The sequence below is a fragment of the Orcinus orca genome, chromosome 3 (assembly GCF_937001465.1).
Source record: "Orcinus orca chromosome 3, mOrcOrc1.1, whole genome shotgun sequence".
NCBI lineage: Eukaryota > Metazoa > Chordata > Mammalia > Artiodactyla > Delphinidae > Orcinus > Orcinus orca.
The window spans coordinates 79,269,556-79,287,858 of NC_064561.1; the positions used below are offsets into that span (position 1 = coordinate 79,269,556).

Sequence of the window (18,303 nt, forward strand, 5' to 3'; positions counted from 1 at the left end):
AATGAAGGCTAAGAATTTGTACATATTAGGTAATCATAGCACATTTCATATCCAGTAATTAAGAATGCTACATTTGGCAGTTTGGTTTAATTCTGAAACTATAATCACGATACAGAAATGTGCCTAATAACATCGGCCCTCTCAATAACCTCTGTGCCGTAGTTAATGAAGTTTAATTTCCTGTGTGAGAGGCCTCTTCACTGAGACTGTATCTGCATCTTCTGTAATCTCTCTGAGCTCCTGCAGATAAGCACTTCCCTGTAGCTGTGTGTCCCAAGGGTACACCTAATTGCAAATGGGCCTGTTTCCCCACATGGGCTGAAACATAGACTTGTCAGGTATTAGGTAAACAGACACACTATGCTCCAGTGCAGTCATGAGAATTTGAAAGAATTCCACAGACCAAATGTGACTGGTGCCCAGGGTGACATTTGGATTATAATAAAGCCCACAGGGGGTCAAGCCACAAAATAGGTATCAACCAGATAGTTAAGAGCAAAATTGTCGTCTCCAAAGTTAAAAGCACAATCAAGCTTTGAATTTGTAAAAATGATAAGAGCAGCTGAAAGTATCAACCTGTAATTATCTTGCTGTCAGGCATTTATGGTATAATGTGAGTCATTAAACTAGTAAAACCTATGTCAGCTGATGGCTTGGTGCAAACCCATGTCAGAAGGCAAAGTCTGCACTTGATGCATTCTCAAGTGTTAAAAGTGTACAAGGTTATTGGTTCAGAATGTTCAATTAAATAATGTTTATTTCAGTTATTTTCATTTAAGGTATTTAAATTTTTTATCTGTTTTTCTTTCCATATATAGTGAAGGCTTTGGGAATTGCTGGGAGAATGGATAAAAATACAGATATAAATAGAGGCTTTTAAAAAATTGACATATAATTCACATACCATAAAATTCACCTTTTAAAATGTACAGTTCAGTGGTTTTTAGTATATTCTCACAGCAGTGTGCAAACGTCAACACCACAACATCTTCATCCCCCCAGAAAGAAACCCCATACCCATTAGAAGTCATTCTCCATTTCTCCCTCCCCACAACTCCTGGCAATTAGTAATCTTCTTTCTGTCTCTGTGAATCTATCTGAAGTGTAGGCTTTTGAAGTAACCTTCTGATACGAGAATAGAAGAGTTCTTCAGTAGTCAAACTGCAAATATCTGTCCCCAGAGGCTGCCAGGGTATTCAGAAAAACCTAGTACAAACAGAATATAAAAGGGCGGGGCAAGGTTTTGTTTAAGTCATAATTTAGGGGGATTTGTTGGGTCTTGTTGTGTTTTTTTTAATTTCATAGGCTTTGCAAATCGACCATCAGGGTAAACATTTAAAAAATACGGTTCTAGGGCTAGTTCCCCTGTAAAATCGTAGGTACTTTGAAACTCAGGCTCTTCTTTGCCCCACTGCCCCTACCCCTTGTAAGAGTCTCTTGCTTTATGTTCATAGATGAGAATGAGTGCTCCAATCCAAATGCCTGTGGCTCTGCTTCCTGCTACAACACCCTGGGGAGCTACAAGTGCGCCTGCCCCTCTGGGTTCTCCTTCGACCAGTTCTCCAGTGCCTGCCACGATGTGAACGAGTGCTCGTCTTCCAAGAACCCGTGCAATTACGGCTGCTCCAACACGGAAGGGGGCTACCTCTGCGGCTGCCCACCTGGCTACTACAGAGTGGGACAGGGGTAAGGCCCTCCACCTCCCCGCACACAGGAAGGCGAGCGTGGTCCAACTCAGGCTGCCCTCCCTGTGTTCAGGCCGCCTGGCCACCCGGCACTGGAGGGGGGCAGTTCATGGTGATTAAAAGCCCACAAGGGAAAAGCATTGATCAGGGCACTTAGGGAATAGGAGGAGGAAGCACATGGAAGAAGGCATGTGGATTACCTCCTTTGTGGTGAGCATGACTCAAATGTGTGTACAGGTATCACTCTCTTGCCTCTTAAAATGGCCTGAGTGGATTCAGTTGGATCCCTCAAGGCCAGAGACAAGCAGTTGTCTAAAAATGCTGTGGCTCACGTGTTGTCAGAGACACCTGAGTTAAGTACAAATGGAAATGGCTTCACCCCAGATTCTTCTGTGAATTTTGGCAGGTGCTAGCTCCATGCTCCCTGAGGAAGGAGTTGTTTCTCTCTTTGATCATCTGGTTTTTTGTTGCACAGAGAGTTGATGCGCCTGGTTGGTGTGACACTGTCTCCACAAGGCTGGGTTCCCTCCAGCTAGTTGCACTTTCCCAAGTGCAGCTGTCTCAAGTCCTATCAGCTGCAGATGAGGTTCTGGCCACCTGCATCCTTCCTTCAAGGAAGTCAGTGCTCAACAGCATAGAAGATAAGAGTTTAGGAGTCAGTCAGGGTCACCCTCCTCAGAAGGAGCAGTGTGTGAGTCAGACACTGAGGGTCGTGGACTAGTATGTCCACTGTGGGTACATAATAATGCTTGAAACAAAAGTCGTGGTGTAGACAAGGGTCATTTAGAGCCAGCTCGCTGAGTCTTTCACTAACCAGAATTGGAGTTCAGAAATCTCAGTTGGTAAAGCAGAGAGCTTTGTTGTGAGCAGAAAACATAGGCTTCAGGCTTTTGAATCAAAAGAACTTCTGGGGCTTCCTTGGTGGCACAGTGGTTGAGAGTCTGCCTGCCGATGCAGGGGACACGGGTTCGTGCCCTGGTCCGGGAAGATCCCACATGCCATGAAGCGGCTAGGCCCATGAGGCATGGCCACTGAGCCTGCGCGTCCAGAGCCTGTGCTCCACAACGGGAGAGGCCACAACAGTGAGAGGCCCACGTACTGCAAAAAAAAAAAAAGAACTTCTGGCACTCTCTTTGGAAATTCATACTTAATTTTTATCTTCTTGATTTAACTACACATAGTGCTTCAGTCTAATTAGGATAGAAAATTGGGGAAACTTGGGGCTCACTCTTAGAAGAATTTTGCTGTTCAGAATAAAGGAGAATCTCATGTATTAAGTGTTGAAGAAAAGAGTTACCAAGACTATTAAGTTTTTATATTTATGATCTTAGGGTTTGCTTTGTGGGTTCTTATTTTGGAAAAATCTCTGCTCTACCTCTGGAAAACAGTAGTCAACATTATAATGAAGTCTAACATCACCTTGCATCCTATTGCAAATAGCCACTGTGTCTCAGGAATGGGATTTAACAAAGGGCAGTACCTGTCAATGGATGCAGAAGTGGATGAAGAGAACGCTCTGTCCCCGGAAGCATGCTATGAGTGCAAAATCAACGGCTACTCTAAGAAAGACAGCAGACAGAAGAGAAGTGTTTATGAACCCAAACCCACTGCTGTGAGTAACCTCACTTTGTTTTGTCACCAGATTTTATCCATATGGAGTCACGTATATTTTGCAGTAAACTTTTATGTAGGTTTCAGCCTCAGTGAAGCTAAAACTGTCATGAAATTTATTGGCTAAATTCATGGACACACTATGGCAGAGACAAGTAAATTAAAATTAGAGGCATTTTTAGCTCAAAACACAAGGACTGGGGGACTTTAAGATTCACAGTTTCAGATCGTATGTTTTCATTTTTTGATTTGTGCCAGAAGGCAATAATATGGGCTTCTAGGAAATAGCTATTTTGAAATGATTCAAAAACCAAAATTATTTTGAATCTGTCCAGTTCTGTTGTATACATATGTAATGTACTGGGCTGATTTTAATTTTCAGTAGGTAAGCCAACTTGGTCTTATATTGTAATATTTATAAGACAGGTGTTCCTCCCATAAAGAGTTTATCTCCACATAACTTGTATTTTGTAAGGAGCTGAAGATCTGAATTGCCTGCTGCTGCTATGTCTTTGCTGTTCATAGTAGTTAGCAGAGTGGTTAAAGGGGCAGGCCACAGACTTCATGATTTTGAATATGTTCCCTGATCCTCCCTACTTACTACCCATGTTACATGGGCCATTTTACTTAACCTCTCTCTACCTCAATTTCTTCACCTGTGAAATGGGAATAAAAATAATTACCTCTGAAGGCTGACAAGAAGATTGAGTGATTACTGTGAAGCTCCTGGAATGGTGCCTGGCATAAGCATCGTACATGTTCTCCGAATAGTACCCAGTATCTGGAGATGTTTTCCCCCAGACATCAGGGAGAGTACCATCCTTGTCAGTTAGTGTTACTGCAGAATTCCCCATCAAAAAACCTAGTCTTCAACTCACTGGCTGTGTGAATTGGGCAATTTGTTTCAGTTTTCTGGGCCTCAGAAACTTATTTGTAAGACTAGATAGACTTCGCTAGCCAAAAAGTCTCTGGTTCTATTTTATAATAATAAATAGGCCAGCATTACATTTACCTTGCGGAGACTGAGGTGTCTAACTGATATTTAAATATGGCAACTGAGATATTCATCAAGTATCCCAAACTACAAATCCAGAAATTCTGCTCATAAAACCTTCCCATCGTAGTTCTGGGGACAGGATTTTGTCTGCACACTGATGGGGGCACTTCTGCACCACTTTTCTCAAGTTTTTGGCAGGCACCCACTCAATGCATTGATTTTTTTTTTTTTTTTTTTTTTGCCTGTCTTACTGAAATAGCATTCCTAAACCTCCCATACTGCTGACTGAGGGAGACTTGGTTCATCTGGGCCATGCCCCATTGGCTTTTTACCAAAGCTGGTTCAAACCTGAGCCCTGACGACTCTGCAGTTCCCTCCCTCTGCACTAACAGCTCCCAGCAAAGACACTCACTCACGGTTTGTGACCATAAAATCAACCTGGGCCTTCAGAGTGAAGAGCCCTCTGGGGACAGTCCCTGCTGTTAGATAACAGCTGCACTTCTCGTTTTAACTCCAGAAAAAAAAAAAAATTACAGTCATTTCCTAAATTGTCTCTTGTTTAGTATTAATAAGCATGATATTCCATAAACTCAACAAAAAAAACTTGAACTGTGAGTGCTCCCCATAGGCCCAGACCTGAAACTTTACCTGGATAAGGCTGAGTGAGAAGTCGTAAAGATTTACAGGGCATACTCTGTGGAATTGACCTTTTCTCCCAGCTGACAGTAAGTTACAAGCAGAGTGCAGAGGGGCAGAGATACATCGTCCTTGTGGCTGCACCCCGACAACAGGCTCCTTTCGAGTCATCTACCTGTGCTGTTGAAGGTCTTCCCACATCGTTTCCTGCTCTTTCTCCAGGTTGAACAGATCAGCCTGGAGAGTGTCGACATGGACAGCCCCATGAAAATGAAGTTCAACCTTTCCGGCCTTGGCTCTAAGGAGCACATCCTAGAACTCATGCCCGCCATTGAGCCACTCAACAACCACATCCGCTATGTCATCTCCCAAGGGAATGACGATGGCATCTTCCGCATCCACCAAAGGAATGGGCTCAGCTACTTGCACACGGCCAAGAGGAAGCTCGTGCCTGGCACATACACACTGGAAGTCACTAGCATCCCTCTCTACAAGAAAAAGGAGCTTAAGAAACTGGAAGACAGCAATGAGGACGACTACCTCCTAGGGGAGCTCGGGGAGGCTCTCAGAATGAGGCTGCAGATTCAACTCTATTAACCCCTTGCAGACTTTGTTCCAGGCTCAAATCCCTGCACAGCCAGCCTTCAGAAGCCTCTGAAAAATCAATGACTAATTTTAAAGAGGAAAAAAAAAGACTTTTATTTCTTTCCTCCCTGTCTCAGACTTTAGAATGTTGACCCTCACAGGGAGTGATAATTAGACTCTGGTGTGGCCAAAGATTTGAGTACAGAGGCAACCGTGGTTACTGTATTTTCTATATAACTTCACTTTAAAATATATTAAAAAAAAAACCTAAATATTCAAGAGATCAGCATATGGCACTAAATGCACAAAAATAATGTGAGCTTTTTTTTTCCTGTTAGCAGTCTGTAACACTTTGGGTATTTTGCTATAGTTGCTAATTAAAAAAAATATAGATGTTTATTTATTTTTAATGCAGTAATATATGGAGAAATGAACAAACTATGTAAACAAAAAGGGAAACTCACTTGTTTTTCTTTAGATTTATAAATTTGAGCTATTTCTTTTAGAGGTGCTTTTTAAAAAATTCAGTAGATTCAAGAGGTGTTTCCATTGGTTTTCTGCCAGTCATCCAACTGGTACACATCTGATTATTTTAAAGGAAGCCTCACAGAGCTGAACGGGCAGTGTAATCAATGTGTCATTAGATCCTTTATAAAGGAGATCAAAGCCAGAGCAGCTCATTGTGATGATATTTCACATCACCAGACACACCAGGCAACAGAAGATGAAGCACACAACCACTGTAGCAAAATACCTTGACTGCTTGTGAGACCAGTAGCGTTGCAGGCCAAACCGTACTGTATTTCCTTCTCATAACCTCAAGGAAGCACATGTGCTACCCACAACACCTCATTCTTACCCAGGGCGTGCTGCATACTTGTGGTACTGTAGGCAGCTGAAGAACTGCTGTTCCTTTGGAAAGGAACACCTGGCGTTCTGTAGTGTTTGGTGCTGTCTTAGATTAATGGTGCATTTATTATGTTCAAGCTATTTCAGGATTGCCATATGTGCAAACAAATCATGCAGTACAGCCAAGGAATATATGTTGTTTTTTTTTTAAATCCAATTTTTTTAGAATTTTCATTAATACTGTAGTTATACACCATATGTCTCGTTTTATCATAGCCTATTGTGTATGAAAGATGTTTGTACAATGAATTGATGTTTAGTTTGCTTTAGTCATTTAAAAAGATATTGTACCAGGATGTGCTAATAAGAGTAAGTCCCCGCGTTCTTCTCAACCCAAGAACCTGTCCCTGGACCAGTGACCAAACCTCATATGTGAAATGGCCAAAGCACATGCAGGCTCTGGGTTGTTCCTCTCACACCTGTGCTGACCAAAGATTAGTCACCAGTTAGATCCAGTTTGGGACTTTGTTTTGTTTTCTAATAACTAAAAAAACAAACAGTGTAAATTTGTAATCAAGTGTTTATGAGGAAAAACTTATGGCTTTTGGTTTTGTTTGTTTTCATAGGTCTGTGTATCAAATATGACACATTTCTTGCAATAAAGCTTATTTTGGGGTAGCTTTCCGACTGAGAGTTTTATGGGACTACAATCCCTGTTTTGTTTGTGGGAGGGGCTGGGGGCTTTGCTTACAGGGACCTGTATGAAAGTACCAGAAGGAAAGCCAGGCACATTTACAAGAAAACAAGCGACTGCTGTCAAGTCTGTGACACAAATTAGGCAGGAGTGTTCAACTGACAATTACAATATAAGGTCATATCCAAATTGAAGGACATAGTCAAGGCAGTTGGTTGTTCACTTCTGCGTAGACTCTAAGCCTCCAAGGACCCATCTTCCTAGAGACCTCAGAATCTCTTCACTTCATCCTCACCTGTGGTTTGGGTGCCATTGTGTTAAAGCACCCTAAAACACCTGTGAGGAAGTGAAACATTCTCTTAAAGAGTCTTCCTTCTTAGGGTTTTCCTGAACTTGAGTTTTTAGTCAAAAGTATGCAGCAGGCATACCCCGGGCCAAATGGCACCTTCACCAAAAATAACAGGAAGAGAGCTTCCTGTCTCTTGCAGTGTTGTACACTGTCCTCACAGGACAAGTGTATAGATAGGAGAAGTCATTGAACAGGGACTCTCTTCTGATACACAGTTGAAATGAGAACAGACACGTCTCTGAAGTTAATTCCACACAAAGTTTGAGAATGTGTGTGCTGAAATTTTTCATCCAAGGAATAAGAAAACAAGGAAATATTATGACTGATCTTAATGCTGTTCTTAGCCAACCAGAAATTAGCTGCATGGAATAAGGGAAGTATTTGCCTTGAGGCATCCTTTAAAACTTAACATGCGTCTTCAGTTTCATCTGGCATCTGTTACTGGTACAGCGTGAGTGCTGTAATATGAAATTACCTGGAACCAAACTTGACTCTGAAAGTTGAGCAACAGCACTCTTAGTTTAGCTTTAACCTGCTCTGGAGGAAGTTGAGAATCCACACCATTAGGTGCTTTACACAGAAGAGAAAAAAAAAAAATCATTAGGTGCTTTACACAGAAGAATGTACTAGAAGGAAATGACTACTTCAAGATGCTCCTTCCAGGAAGAACCTTTCTGGGCACGTCTGATAGCTTTATTGCAACTCCGTTATTGTGAGCACTGACACAGCTGTGATTAGTTTGTGCCTCTCTGGTAACTAAATGCTAATGATAGATCCTGTACCATTTTGTCTTTCTCATTAACTGTCCCCTCAGAAATTACCTTGGCGAACTTACAGAAAACTTCACACAAGACTAAATTAATAATGTAAGCCCAGACATATAAACCAAGTCCAGCAGGTACATGTAATAGTAAAATAATAAGCAATAATTTGGTCTTCAGCTGACATGAATTCCTTTTCCACTAGCATTTAGATTTGGAGCTTTTAAAAATTTAGGCCTGGGGCTTCCCTGGTGGTGAAGTGGTTGAGAGTCCGCCTGCCGATGCAGGGGGGACGGGTTCGTGCCCCGGTCTGGGAAGATCCCACATGCCGCGGAGCGGCTGGGCCCGTGAGCCATGGCCGCTGAGCCTGCGCGTCCGGAGCCTGTGCTCCACAACGGGAGAGGCCACGGCAGTGAGAGGCCCGCGTACTGCAAAAAAAAAAAAAAAATTTAGGCCTGTTTAGTACTTTTTATTTTGTTCCTTGTTTGTGGTAGGTGAAGGTTGGTTACATTTGCACATGAACACTGAAAATAATTTAAGGTAATATGTAATGATTTTACTCTAAATTCTAACATCTGCCCTATTTCATTATCTAGGAATATCAAACAGGATAATTCATAGATCTGTCCCTTCTAAGGTTTTGGTTTGCCTTCTTGGTTCAAGAATAAATGCTTATGGTAGAGAGTGGGGAACACAACTAAAATTTACAGAACATCAGTTTGAGACCTACAGACCTTTTGGTTCGTATCCTTGATGCTTCAAGGGAAATGAGTCAATTCATATGTTAAATTGAACCATGAGGAATTGCCAATATTTGGCCATGTTTGACTTACAAAATGGTAATTTCACATGGTTCGATAGATATGTAGTTCAGAAATATTCATGTTTCTCAAGAATAGGCTGGAAATCTGAAAATTTCCCTTCTCTTTGAAAGAATCAGTTCTGTTCACTTCTCTCCATGCTGCTTGTGGCTCATTTGAACTTCTAATTTACAATAGTCCACAAGAGAATGAAAGGACATAATGTATTCAAACAGCCACTTTCTTTCATGCTCCAGAGACTTTGGAAAGAGTGTAAATCACACATCTTTGGGACCTTGAGGGGATTACTGGAAACTGTTTAAAGACAAAGACAAATCCATTGGGAAAGGTTAAATATAGCCCATGTTTTTTTGAAAAATAAAAGGGAAACTTTAGGAATCGTTACTTCTGAAGAGACAGGAAAGATGGCGATTCATTAACACCCCACAGGAAGTGAAGGTGACAGCTGTTTTGCAATCTCAGCCAAGCCTGCCTTTGATATCTAGCTTATGGTTCTATTTTATTTTATTTTTTTTTAGCATGATAGCTTTCTCAAATAAATACAAAGCCATGGTTTTCTTGCTTAATAAGAAGTACGTGTTCCTGACCTTCGTTCTCTTTGAAGATCCATTTGATGTACAGAGCGAGAGTCCTGAAACACAATGAGCAGCTCACTAAATTCAGCATTTTAGCCACTGAGACGGTATCACTTTGCAGGTAAAAGAAAGATCTTCAGATCAGGCCGGCCTGAGTTTAGCAAGTGGAGGATAGGACAAGCTCACCGACTCCCTTGGGTATGCTGCCCGCTCTGAGATCCTATCTGCCCTACTTTTGGATGGACAGGTGGGTAGAAGCCTCCTGGGTGTCCTGGTGTGATGTGCAAGGCACTTTATTCATGTCCAATTAGTTGTAAACGAAAGAGAAGTTAAAAGGAAGGACTCAATCCAACAAGCTACACAATGTCCCTGAGCCTTGGTCTCTTTCCTAGGATGATGCTTCCCTGCAGTGTGACTGAGAAAATAGAGTGAGATGGTCCGGGCAGCGCAGTCAGCGGAGGGCTGAGCACACAGCAAGCGCGCAGTAACTGTCAGCTGTTCTTCTTCCTCTTCCTCCTCCCACCGTGCCTACAGCCACAATATGGGGTAGAATGCACCCCCATAGTCACACAAAACTCTTTCCCAAGTGTGGCCCTGAAATTACAACCTTCCCACTGAACTGTATGGGATAACTAGCACCCAGGACGTGTCTCCTAAGTGGTCTGTACCTCTAGGGCGAAGTCCTGGTGTGGTCATGAGAGTTTACAATCTCCACTGTGTTCTTCACTTACTGGAGTCACCAGCTACAGCCCTGGAAGTTCAGGCCACCAACACAGCCAGAGCCCTCCTATCTACAGATGCCTAGGAAACCAAACCTGAAGGAGAACACAGACATCTAATAATCGTTTTTAGAATAATGTAGTGCCATGGAAAGTCAGAGCTACAGAGGCCTTTGGAAACCTACCCATATGTACATGTGAGGAAACTGAGGCCCAGAGTCGTAACCGAGCTAATTGTACTGCTAGTTTCCACCTAGGTGAGACCAGAACCCTGGCTGCACGGTTGTAGTCTGGTATTATTCATACTTCCCACTACATGGTCAGCCTACTTGGATCTCTTTTAAACCCTGAGGATATAGGCCAGTTCCCATGGTTTTGGCTCACATTGAATCCAAAAATGTTTTCCAAGCACGATTCAAGCACTGCTTTTTGTTTTGTCCACCCCACCCTCTGTGTAACTGCACTCAACCTCCTGTAGACCAGAGATTTGTATACACACTAGAATGCCAAGATACTAGCTGCCACAGAGTAGACCCCACCTAAATCACGTGCTGCTTTCAAAGCACGCTAGAGCTCTGACTTTCAAAGGGTTAAATATTTTATTTAAACCAGACCTTCAAAACATTAAAAAAAAAACCAAAAAAACCACATACACTTTTGTTCCAGTAAGAACACTTAAGGAAAGCACACTAGTTGCTTGTGTTGCTTAATTGTCATGTTTTTCCTTTTCCTGTGAGCCTAAGAAAGATATTACTAGATTAAGCTGGCTTACTTTTGAAAGAGCCAAGAACCAACAGCTCATATTAGTCACCCCCGTTAGGGCTGCAGATGAAATGTCAGGATGTAGTGTAGACATTTTCCAAAGGAAAACAGGAAAATGCTTTACACGATTTTGAGAGCAAACCGTAGGGAAAGTTAGCACTACTAGCCTTCCCCAGACAACTACTGCTACATGTGTGAGTTCCATTAATGAAATAGCAGTGAAGGCTGTGAATGGCCAATTCCTGAGAAACATGTCAAAAAAGCAGCCCCTTGGCCTGCTCAAGCTGCCTAGGTTTCTGCTCCTGGGTTTACCGCCTTCCTTCCACACCCCAGCACCCCTGTACTGAGGGAACCCATTCATGCAGGGATGAAATTAGAGCCTCGGGCTTGTGCATTCATGAATGTAAGGCCTGAGACAGAGTCTAAGACCCACGGTCATGTATCAGCACCTAGGAACTCAGTGTGAGATGAATCTGTACCTTAGTCGTTCTGGTAATTCACAGAGCCAAGGCCAGAAAATAGTCAATGAGTAAATGAAAGGAGGGAGAGGATTCTAAGACTCCATAGGATCTACCGCCTTGGGTAGTAGTGGATGGCCACAGAACACCACGGACCACCTGGGGAGCTGGGCCTTGTCCAAGGAATGGGTGGTTTCACAGTAATGATTTCACTGGACATCATCTGGACTGATTTCTGGGGGTCACTCTGGAGGTATCTTCCCTTCTCTCTGGAGGACTTTCTTGATTTATGCTGCTTTTCTGCACCTTCCTAGGGAGCCTCATAGATCTTACCCAAGACGATAGTAGATTGAAAGCTCTTTGGGAAGGCTGACTATAATTTGGATTTGTCACATGAGGGGACACCCCCGTCCTAACCTGAACTGAAGCTACTGTTGCTTCTGTAGTGTCGTGGGTGGGAGAAGAGGCCCAATAACTGCTTTTCGTAAGACACAGATTACACACCTCTTGTTTTTGAAACAAACTGATTGTGTGAATATTTGTTGGGTAGTTATTACCCAGTCCTAAAAAGATTTTCCCTCCAAAAGCCTACAGTCAATTCAGGGAAACAAGATAACCACATAAGATTATGAAGTGGGATGTGGTTAAGGGCCCAGACAAATGCCCCAGACTTTTTTTTTTTTAAGTCTTTATTGAATTTGTTACAATATTGCTTCTGTTTTATGTTTTGGTTTTTTGGCTGTGAGGCATGTGGGTGGGATCTTAGCTCCCAGACCAGGGATTGAACCTGCACCCCCGGCACTGGAAGGCGAAGTCTCAACCACTGGACCGCCTGGAAAGTCCCCCAGACTTTGCCTTGAAAAAGTAAGTGGCCATTGAAATGTAGAGCTACTGGAGATGGTCTTTTGGAGATGGTGAGAATTGAGCTGGACCTTGTAGAATGAGGCAGATTTGGATACAAGGTAGAAAGTTGGAAGGATTTCCTTGAGTATAGAATAAGATGAACAAACCTTGGAAGTGATAGTGTGGATGGCCTATTGGAACACAAAGAAAAGACAGGCCAATGGGTCTTGAATTATGGTACCATAAAGAACAAAAGAGAAGATTATTAGGTAGTATGGGGCTTAGACATGAGGAACCCTGAAGGACTTGCTGAGCCATTTGGACTTTATCCTTTAGTCAAGAGCTAGTGATGGTCATTGGTGTATGGATGAGAGTTGATGGAGAAGAGAGGACCTAGGACCAAGCCCTGGGAAATAGACTATGAGGAGCTTGTCAGAGCATCTGGGAGAAAGAGAAAGGAGAAGTGATAAAGACCAGAAGAGAGGAGTATCAAAGATACCTAGATAGGAAGGTATTTAAGAAAAGTATCGTGAAAATCTTTTGCTAACAAAATCAAATCTTCTATGCGGCTGCTTCCTGCTAGCTATCCGTTTTACATTTGGTAGTATTTATAAGTCCATGCCACTCTCTTACTTTGTCCCAGGGATAGGAAGGGTGGGAGGGAGACGCAAGAGGGAGGAGATATGGGGATATATGTATACGTATAGCTGATTCACTTTGTTATAAAGCAGAAACTAACACACCATTGTAAAGCAGTTTTACTCCAATAAAGATGTTAAAAAGAAAATCAAATCTTCTCCTTTGCCACCCATATCTACTCACCACACCCTCCAATCTTCATCTCTTCCTTCACTTGAGTCACTTTGTTGCAAACAATGACAAAATAAATGGTTTGCATGATCCTTGTCCCACCTGTATATCTGAGACGTAGCATGGCAGAGTGGGAAAAGGGTAGCCTTTGAGGCAAAAAAAGAACTGATCCTGGCTGCCACTCATTCACTGGGTGGTATTAGTCAAGTTATGTTAAGTTTTCTAAGTTTCCGTTTGTGGCACATCTGCATTTTTTGCCTTTCCAGCATCCTTTCCCGGTGCTTTGTGACAACATACCAACTTTACTTTGGGTAACTACCCAGCCACCATCGCATACAGTCATATTAGGACTTCAAGGATTTCCACTTGCCCCCATTAGATTCTCTCTCCACGAAACTTGAGACTTGACCAGAATAATGCAAGAGCAGATAATAGCTCTTGCATTCATCCAAACAGTACCCCAATGACAGTGTGGGTCAGTTCCAGCAATCTAGATCCCAGGAACTATTCCCTTCTATCTTCTCTCTAAGCCTGATTCTTCAGTTTCCCCAAAATTCTCTGAGCTCTCCTTTCAATCAGTTACTTTAATTGTTAGAACAAGTTGTTGCTTTCATCTTAAGAATGCTAATATCTACCGTACTCCTAGGATTATTATGAGGATTAGAACTGTGGAACTCTCCAAGCATAGGACCTAGAATACAACTGCTTTAATGATGTCAAGAAGAAGGAACTGAGTTTTTCTCAGTCCCACCTCTGGTGCCCTCTATTACCATGAATATCTAAGCCAATTTAGGTCTGCCGTTCACAAGAGCTTTGCCACTTTGATTCATTATTTCTTACATACTCCCCATCTTTCTGGTTTAGGCAGGATGGAGTTGGGTTGGGCACACTGGACCCCATCCCAGGAGAGGGAAACCACAGCCAGGCCTCTTTGTTTCTGAAGCACATGTTGGCGTCTGCTCTGCCCAGGAGGTAAACTTTTACATTTCACAAAGGACCAAGGAAAACTGTAGTAAGAACCATTCATGATCCCCGAGGATTATGCCCAACGGCCCCAAGAAGCCTGGATATAGCCCAGCTAAGTAAAAGAGATAAATTAAATGCTGTCAGCCACTTTAATTGTTTCTTTCCATGCTGTCATCCTTTGCTTTTCCTGCAATATTCTGCTAAACTGTTTCATGGGCTGATTGAGGACATGCACGTAAAATGTTGTGACGAATAAATCATTACACAAGATGTTTTTGAAGGAATAAATGCATTTAGCCTAACAAAACTAATTCACATCTTAAAAAGCCAGCTTCTCCAAATGCCAGTTATGTCAGCTAACTCTTTCTCCAGCAACCTAGCGATTTAATTCTTCACCCTTGTCTGCTTGGTCCTGCTACACACAAATGGTTTTCAGAATAGAAAAAAAAAAAAAGCTTTCCGGTGTCTGTTCTAAATTTGTTTCTATCTACTTGATGTCTCTACCTTTTCCTCATATTTGTTTAGAGCAAAAACAAAATAGAGGAATGATATCAACCAGGCCCCAAAGGTTTATATATCTGTATGTTCCCTTTTGCTGTTGATAGTAAAAGCAATTCTGTTTTATAGCATAGATCTTGTCCGCAAACTATAAACATCCACTTCCCTCATTTCTTCAAGTCTCTTTTGAGGGCTGATGAAGGAAGGGAAAGCCAGTGACACGTGGGTATCTCTCCAGGGTGCTCTTAATAGCAGCCATTTCTGCCGCAAGGAATCTAATTGCCTGATTGCTTGATCTTCTTCAAAAGAGGAAAATGAAGTCATGTTGGAATCAGAAAAAGCCAAGATGAGGAGTTGTGTTGCTGAGCCCCTGGCCCTGACTCCATCCAATAGCTGTCCCCTGACAAATCCTCAAACAAATCATGCCTCCTATGTAACATACAAGCTTGAATATGAGGCAATCCTAAGTGTAAGCAAGCTCCCGTTTTCCCAACTGAGACTATTAAAAAGGGAGAGAGAGAGTGCAGGGCCAAATTGAATCTATAAATGTTAGGAACTGTATAAATTAATAACGTTTACTTTCTGTTTCCAATTTAGTTAATCACCTATTTAAATATGGTATAATATCTAAAATGATATATTGATTTAACATTTTATTTCTCTACAGTCACATTTTACAAACTTTTTTTTTTTGCGGTATGCAGGCCTCTCACTGCTGTGGCCTCTCCCGCTGCAGAGCACAGGCTCCGGACATGCAGGCTCAGCGGCCATGGCTCACGGGCCCAGCCGCTCCGCGGCATGTGGGATCCTCCCAGACCGGAGCACGAACCCGTGTCCCCTGCATCGGCAGGCGGACTCTCAACCACTGCGCCACCAGGGAAGCCCTATAAACTATTTTTATTTACATTCCTTGCATGCATATTTGCCCTATATATGTGCTGCACTTTTTAAATCATTTAACACAGATTTCCAAAGTATGCTATCTCCAGTGTCACCTAAACTGTTTTTTTGTTTGTTTGGGGGCTTTTTTTTTTTTAATTTTAGTTTTATTGGAGTATAGTTGATTTACAATGTTGTGTTAGTTTCAAGTGTACAGCAAAGGGATTCAGTTATACATATAATCATTCTTTTTTAGATTCTTTTCTCATATAGGTCACCTAAACTTTTGAGATATGGCACTTTTCCAGTGAGGCTGTACTGCAATTTTTTTCTCAAGCTACAAGTGCTCATTTGCATGGTATTAGGACAATTGATTATTTTCATTCATCCTTTGATGTATATTCATGATCTTAACAGAGAAATCACTCATCATGTTGCTTTTTTAATGGTTATTAAAAATCATCTTTAAAAGATAGTAAGAAACTTGCAATTATGATATACTGCAGGAATAATTACTTAACCTATTAAATTTATTTTCCTTAAAAAATCACTATACCTCTATCAGGTGACCTTTATAAAAACCAAAGTTATCATTGATTGAAGTCATTTCAGGATAATGTAACTTCTCCAAACCTGTACTTTATTCATAATGAAGTTATTGGATGTACAGCCCATCAAATAAGGAAAATTTATAAAATTAGCACAACAACAACCTGCAGTATATGCTTGGCCAAATATAGTAACTATCATAAACTTAACATTTCTATGCATGAATAAGTAAACTGTAATTAAAATTAATGTTCATATACATTAACCAGTCAACAAAGAAACAGTAATTTCATGGTTGGTGCTTATTAATATTATATGTTTCATGGAAAGAGGGTTTTTTGGCTCATTATTTTAACTCAGTCTGAGAATCTTTTATTTTTTAAATAGCTTTTTTAAATTTCCAAATTAAAAAATTATTTTTAAAATTCACTATAGAATATTTAGAAAATATAAATTATGATGGCACCCCCAAAATGTCCCCACAATCCCCAGAAACTGTGAATATGTTACTTTACATGGCAAAAAGGACTTTGCAGCTGTAATTAAAGCTAAGGACCTTCAGATGGGGAAAATAGCCTGAATTATCCAGGTGGGCCCAATGTAATCATTTGAGTCCTTAAAAGCAGAAAATCTGCTATAAACTGAATGTTTGTGTGTTTGCCCCGATCCACCAAATTCATTTGTTGAAATCCTAACCCCCAAGGTGATGGTATTTGGAGGTGGGGATTTTGAGAGGTGATGGGGTCATGAGAGTGAAGCCCTCCTGAATGGGATTAGTGCCATTATAAAAGAAACCCTAGAGAGCTTTCTTGTTCCTTCCTCCATATGAGGACAAGCAAAAAGACCACCTTTTTGGAGGAAGTCACAGCAGTAATCCAGGGGAGATATGGTGGAGGTGGTGGGAAGGAGATATGTCTGAGGTAGAGCCCACACAGTTTATTGATAAGATAAGCATGGAATATTAAAGGAAAAGTAAAGGAGTAAAGGATCACGTTGGAATAAGGAGCATCCCTGAATGATGACCGAGCCTGACAAAGACTGCCACTGTTGTCCTCTGTGCCAGAACAGGCTGGCCCCATGGCAACAGCCTTTGCTGTCATTGAACCAATGACATCATGAAAATACCAGACAATTTCAATGTGTTCCTTTTTAGTTGCCCAGGTAGGAGCCCCACAAAAGATAGAGTTTGTTGGAATTAATTTCTTTAAACCACAATGCATTTCTTCCAAGCTAGAGACTTAAATTGTCTTTTCCTCCAGGTTGATATGAGTCCCGTTGGGACATGTTTGCCCATCAGGAAGCTGTTGCCCCAAAGTATGGCTTGGTTTGGCATCAAAATTATCTGATAAATGGATAGAAAAAATATTTTCTCCTAATTGCCATCTCCAACGAAGATGCATAATATTTAGAAGTCATGTGGGCTTTATCGAGCAAAGAAGATGTAACCCAAACATAAGATTTCCCCAACGGTCACTTTGCTTTCAGAGTCCTCCTCTGCTCTGCACATCCATTCCACGTGCAGAATGTGAACCAGGCTCTTAGAAACAAAGTGCCACAACTTACCTGGTTCCCCATATCCTCCTATAAATACGTACAAGGAGAAAAAAAACATTCAAGAAATTTGGATCAGTAAAACATCACCACCATGTGGTTATCCTTTCACAGAAGGAAAGCAAAAGGGCTAATAGAAAGATCTAGCAATACACAGAATAAGATAAGTTATAGGAAACAGTACTGGTAACTTCAGGAGAAAGAAAGGACATGCATTGGAAAGCAATTAGTAGACATCCTGATAGCCTTCTGTGTCTCTTCTCCAATCCTGGTTCTGGAACCAGCAGCAAAATGAACCCCTCCTCCAACCTGCTCCCAAATAAAAAGGCACTTCTTCCAAAAGAGGAGATGAGAAATTCAATCCAGTTCTGATAGTCATGAATCAGACCTGCCACAAGGATGGTTCAAAAAACAACAGTGTTCAAAAACATTCCCCGTGGGAAATGGTAACTGGAACAACCAAATCCCCAAACTCCACTTCAAACGTAACACTCTCCACACACGTACTTTAAGCACAGACCCAGCACTATGTATGCCAGCTGCACTTAAACTTGAGCAGCCAGGTTCATAACCCAAACAATCCCCGATTAAAAGCGTACTGACAAGAATGGTGGTGAAAACGTATAGAAAACAACAGCAGGAGCACTCAAGTCAGAAAGACAAGCATCTAAAAATAAAACCCAACCTATCAAAATGAAGGATGAG

At 41.6% G+C, this 18,303-nt stretch overlaps 1 protein-coding gene across 1 annotated transcript in view; it reads left to right on the forward strand.

The window, feature by feature from the left end:
• Positions 1-7,032, forward strand: part of FBN2 (fibrillin 2) — a 231,966-nt gene extending 224,934 nt beyond the window's left edge. The window contains exons 63-65 of the mRNA XM_004279867.3: positions 1,455-1,686; positions 3,126-3,297; positions 5,152-7,032. Coding sequence (XP_004279915.1) covers positions 1,455-1,686; positions 3,126-3,297; positions 5,152-5,526 — 779 coding nt within the window. The 3' untranslated portion in view covers positions 5,527-7,032. The remainder of the gene's footprint in view (positions 1-1,454; positions 1,687-3,125; positions 3,298-5,151) is intronic.
• The last annotated feature ends 11,271 nt before the right edge of the window (positions 7,033-18,303 follow it).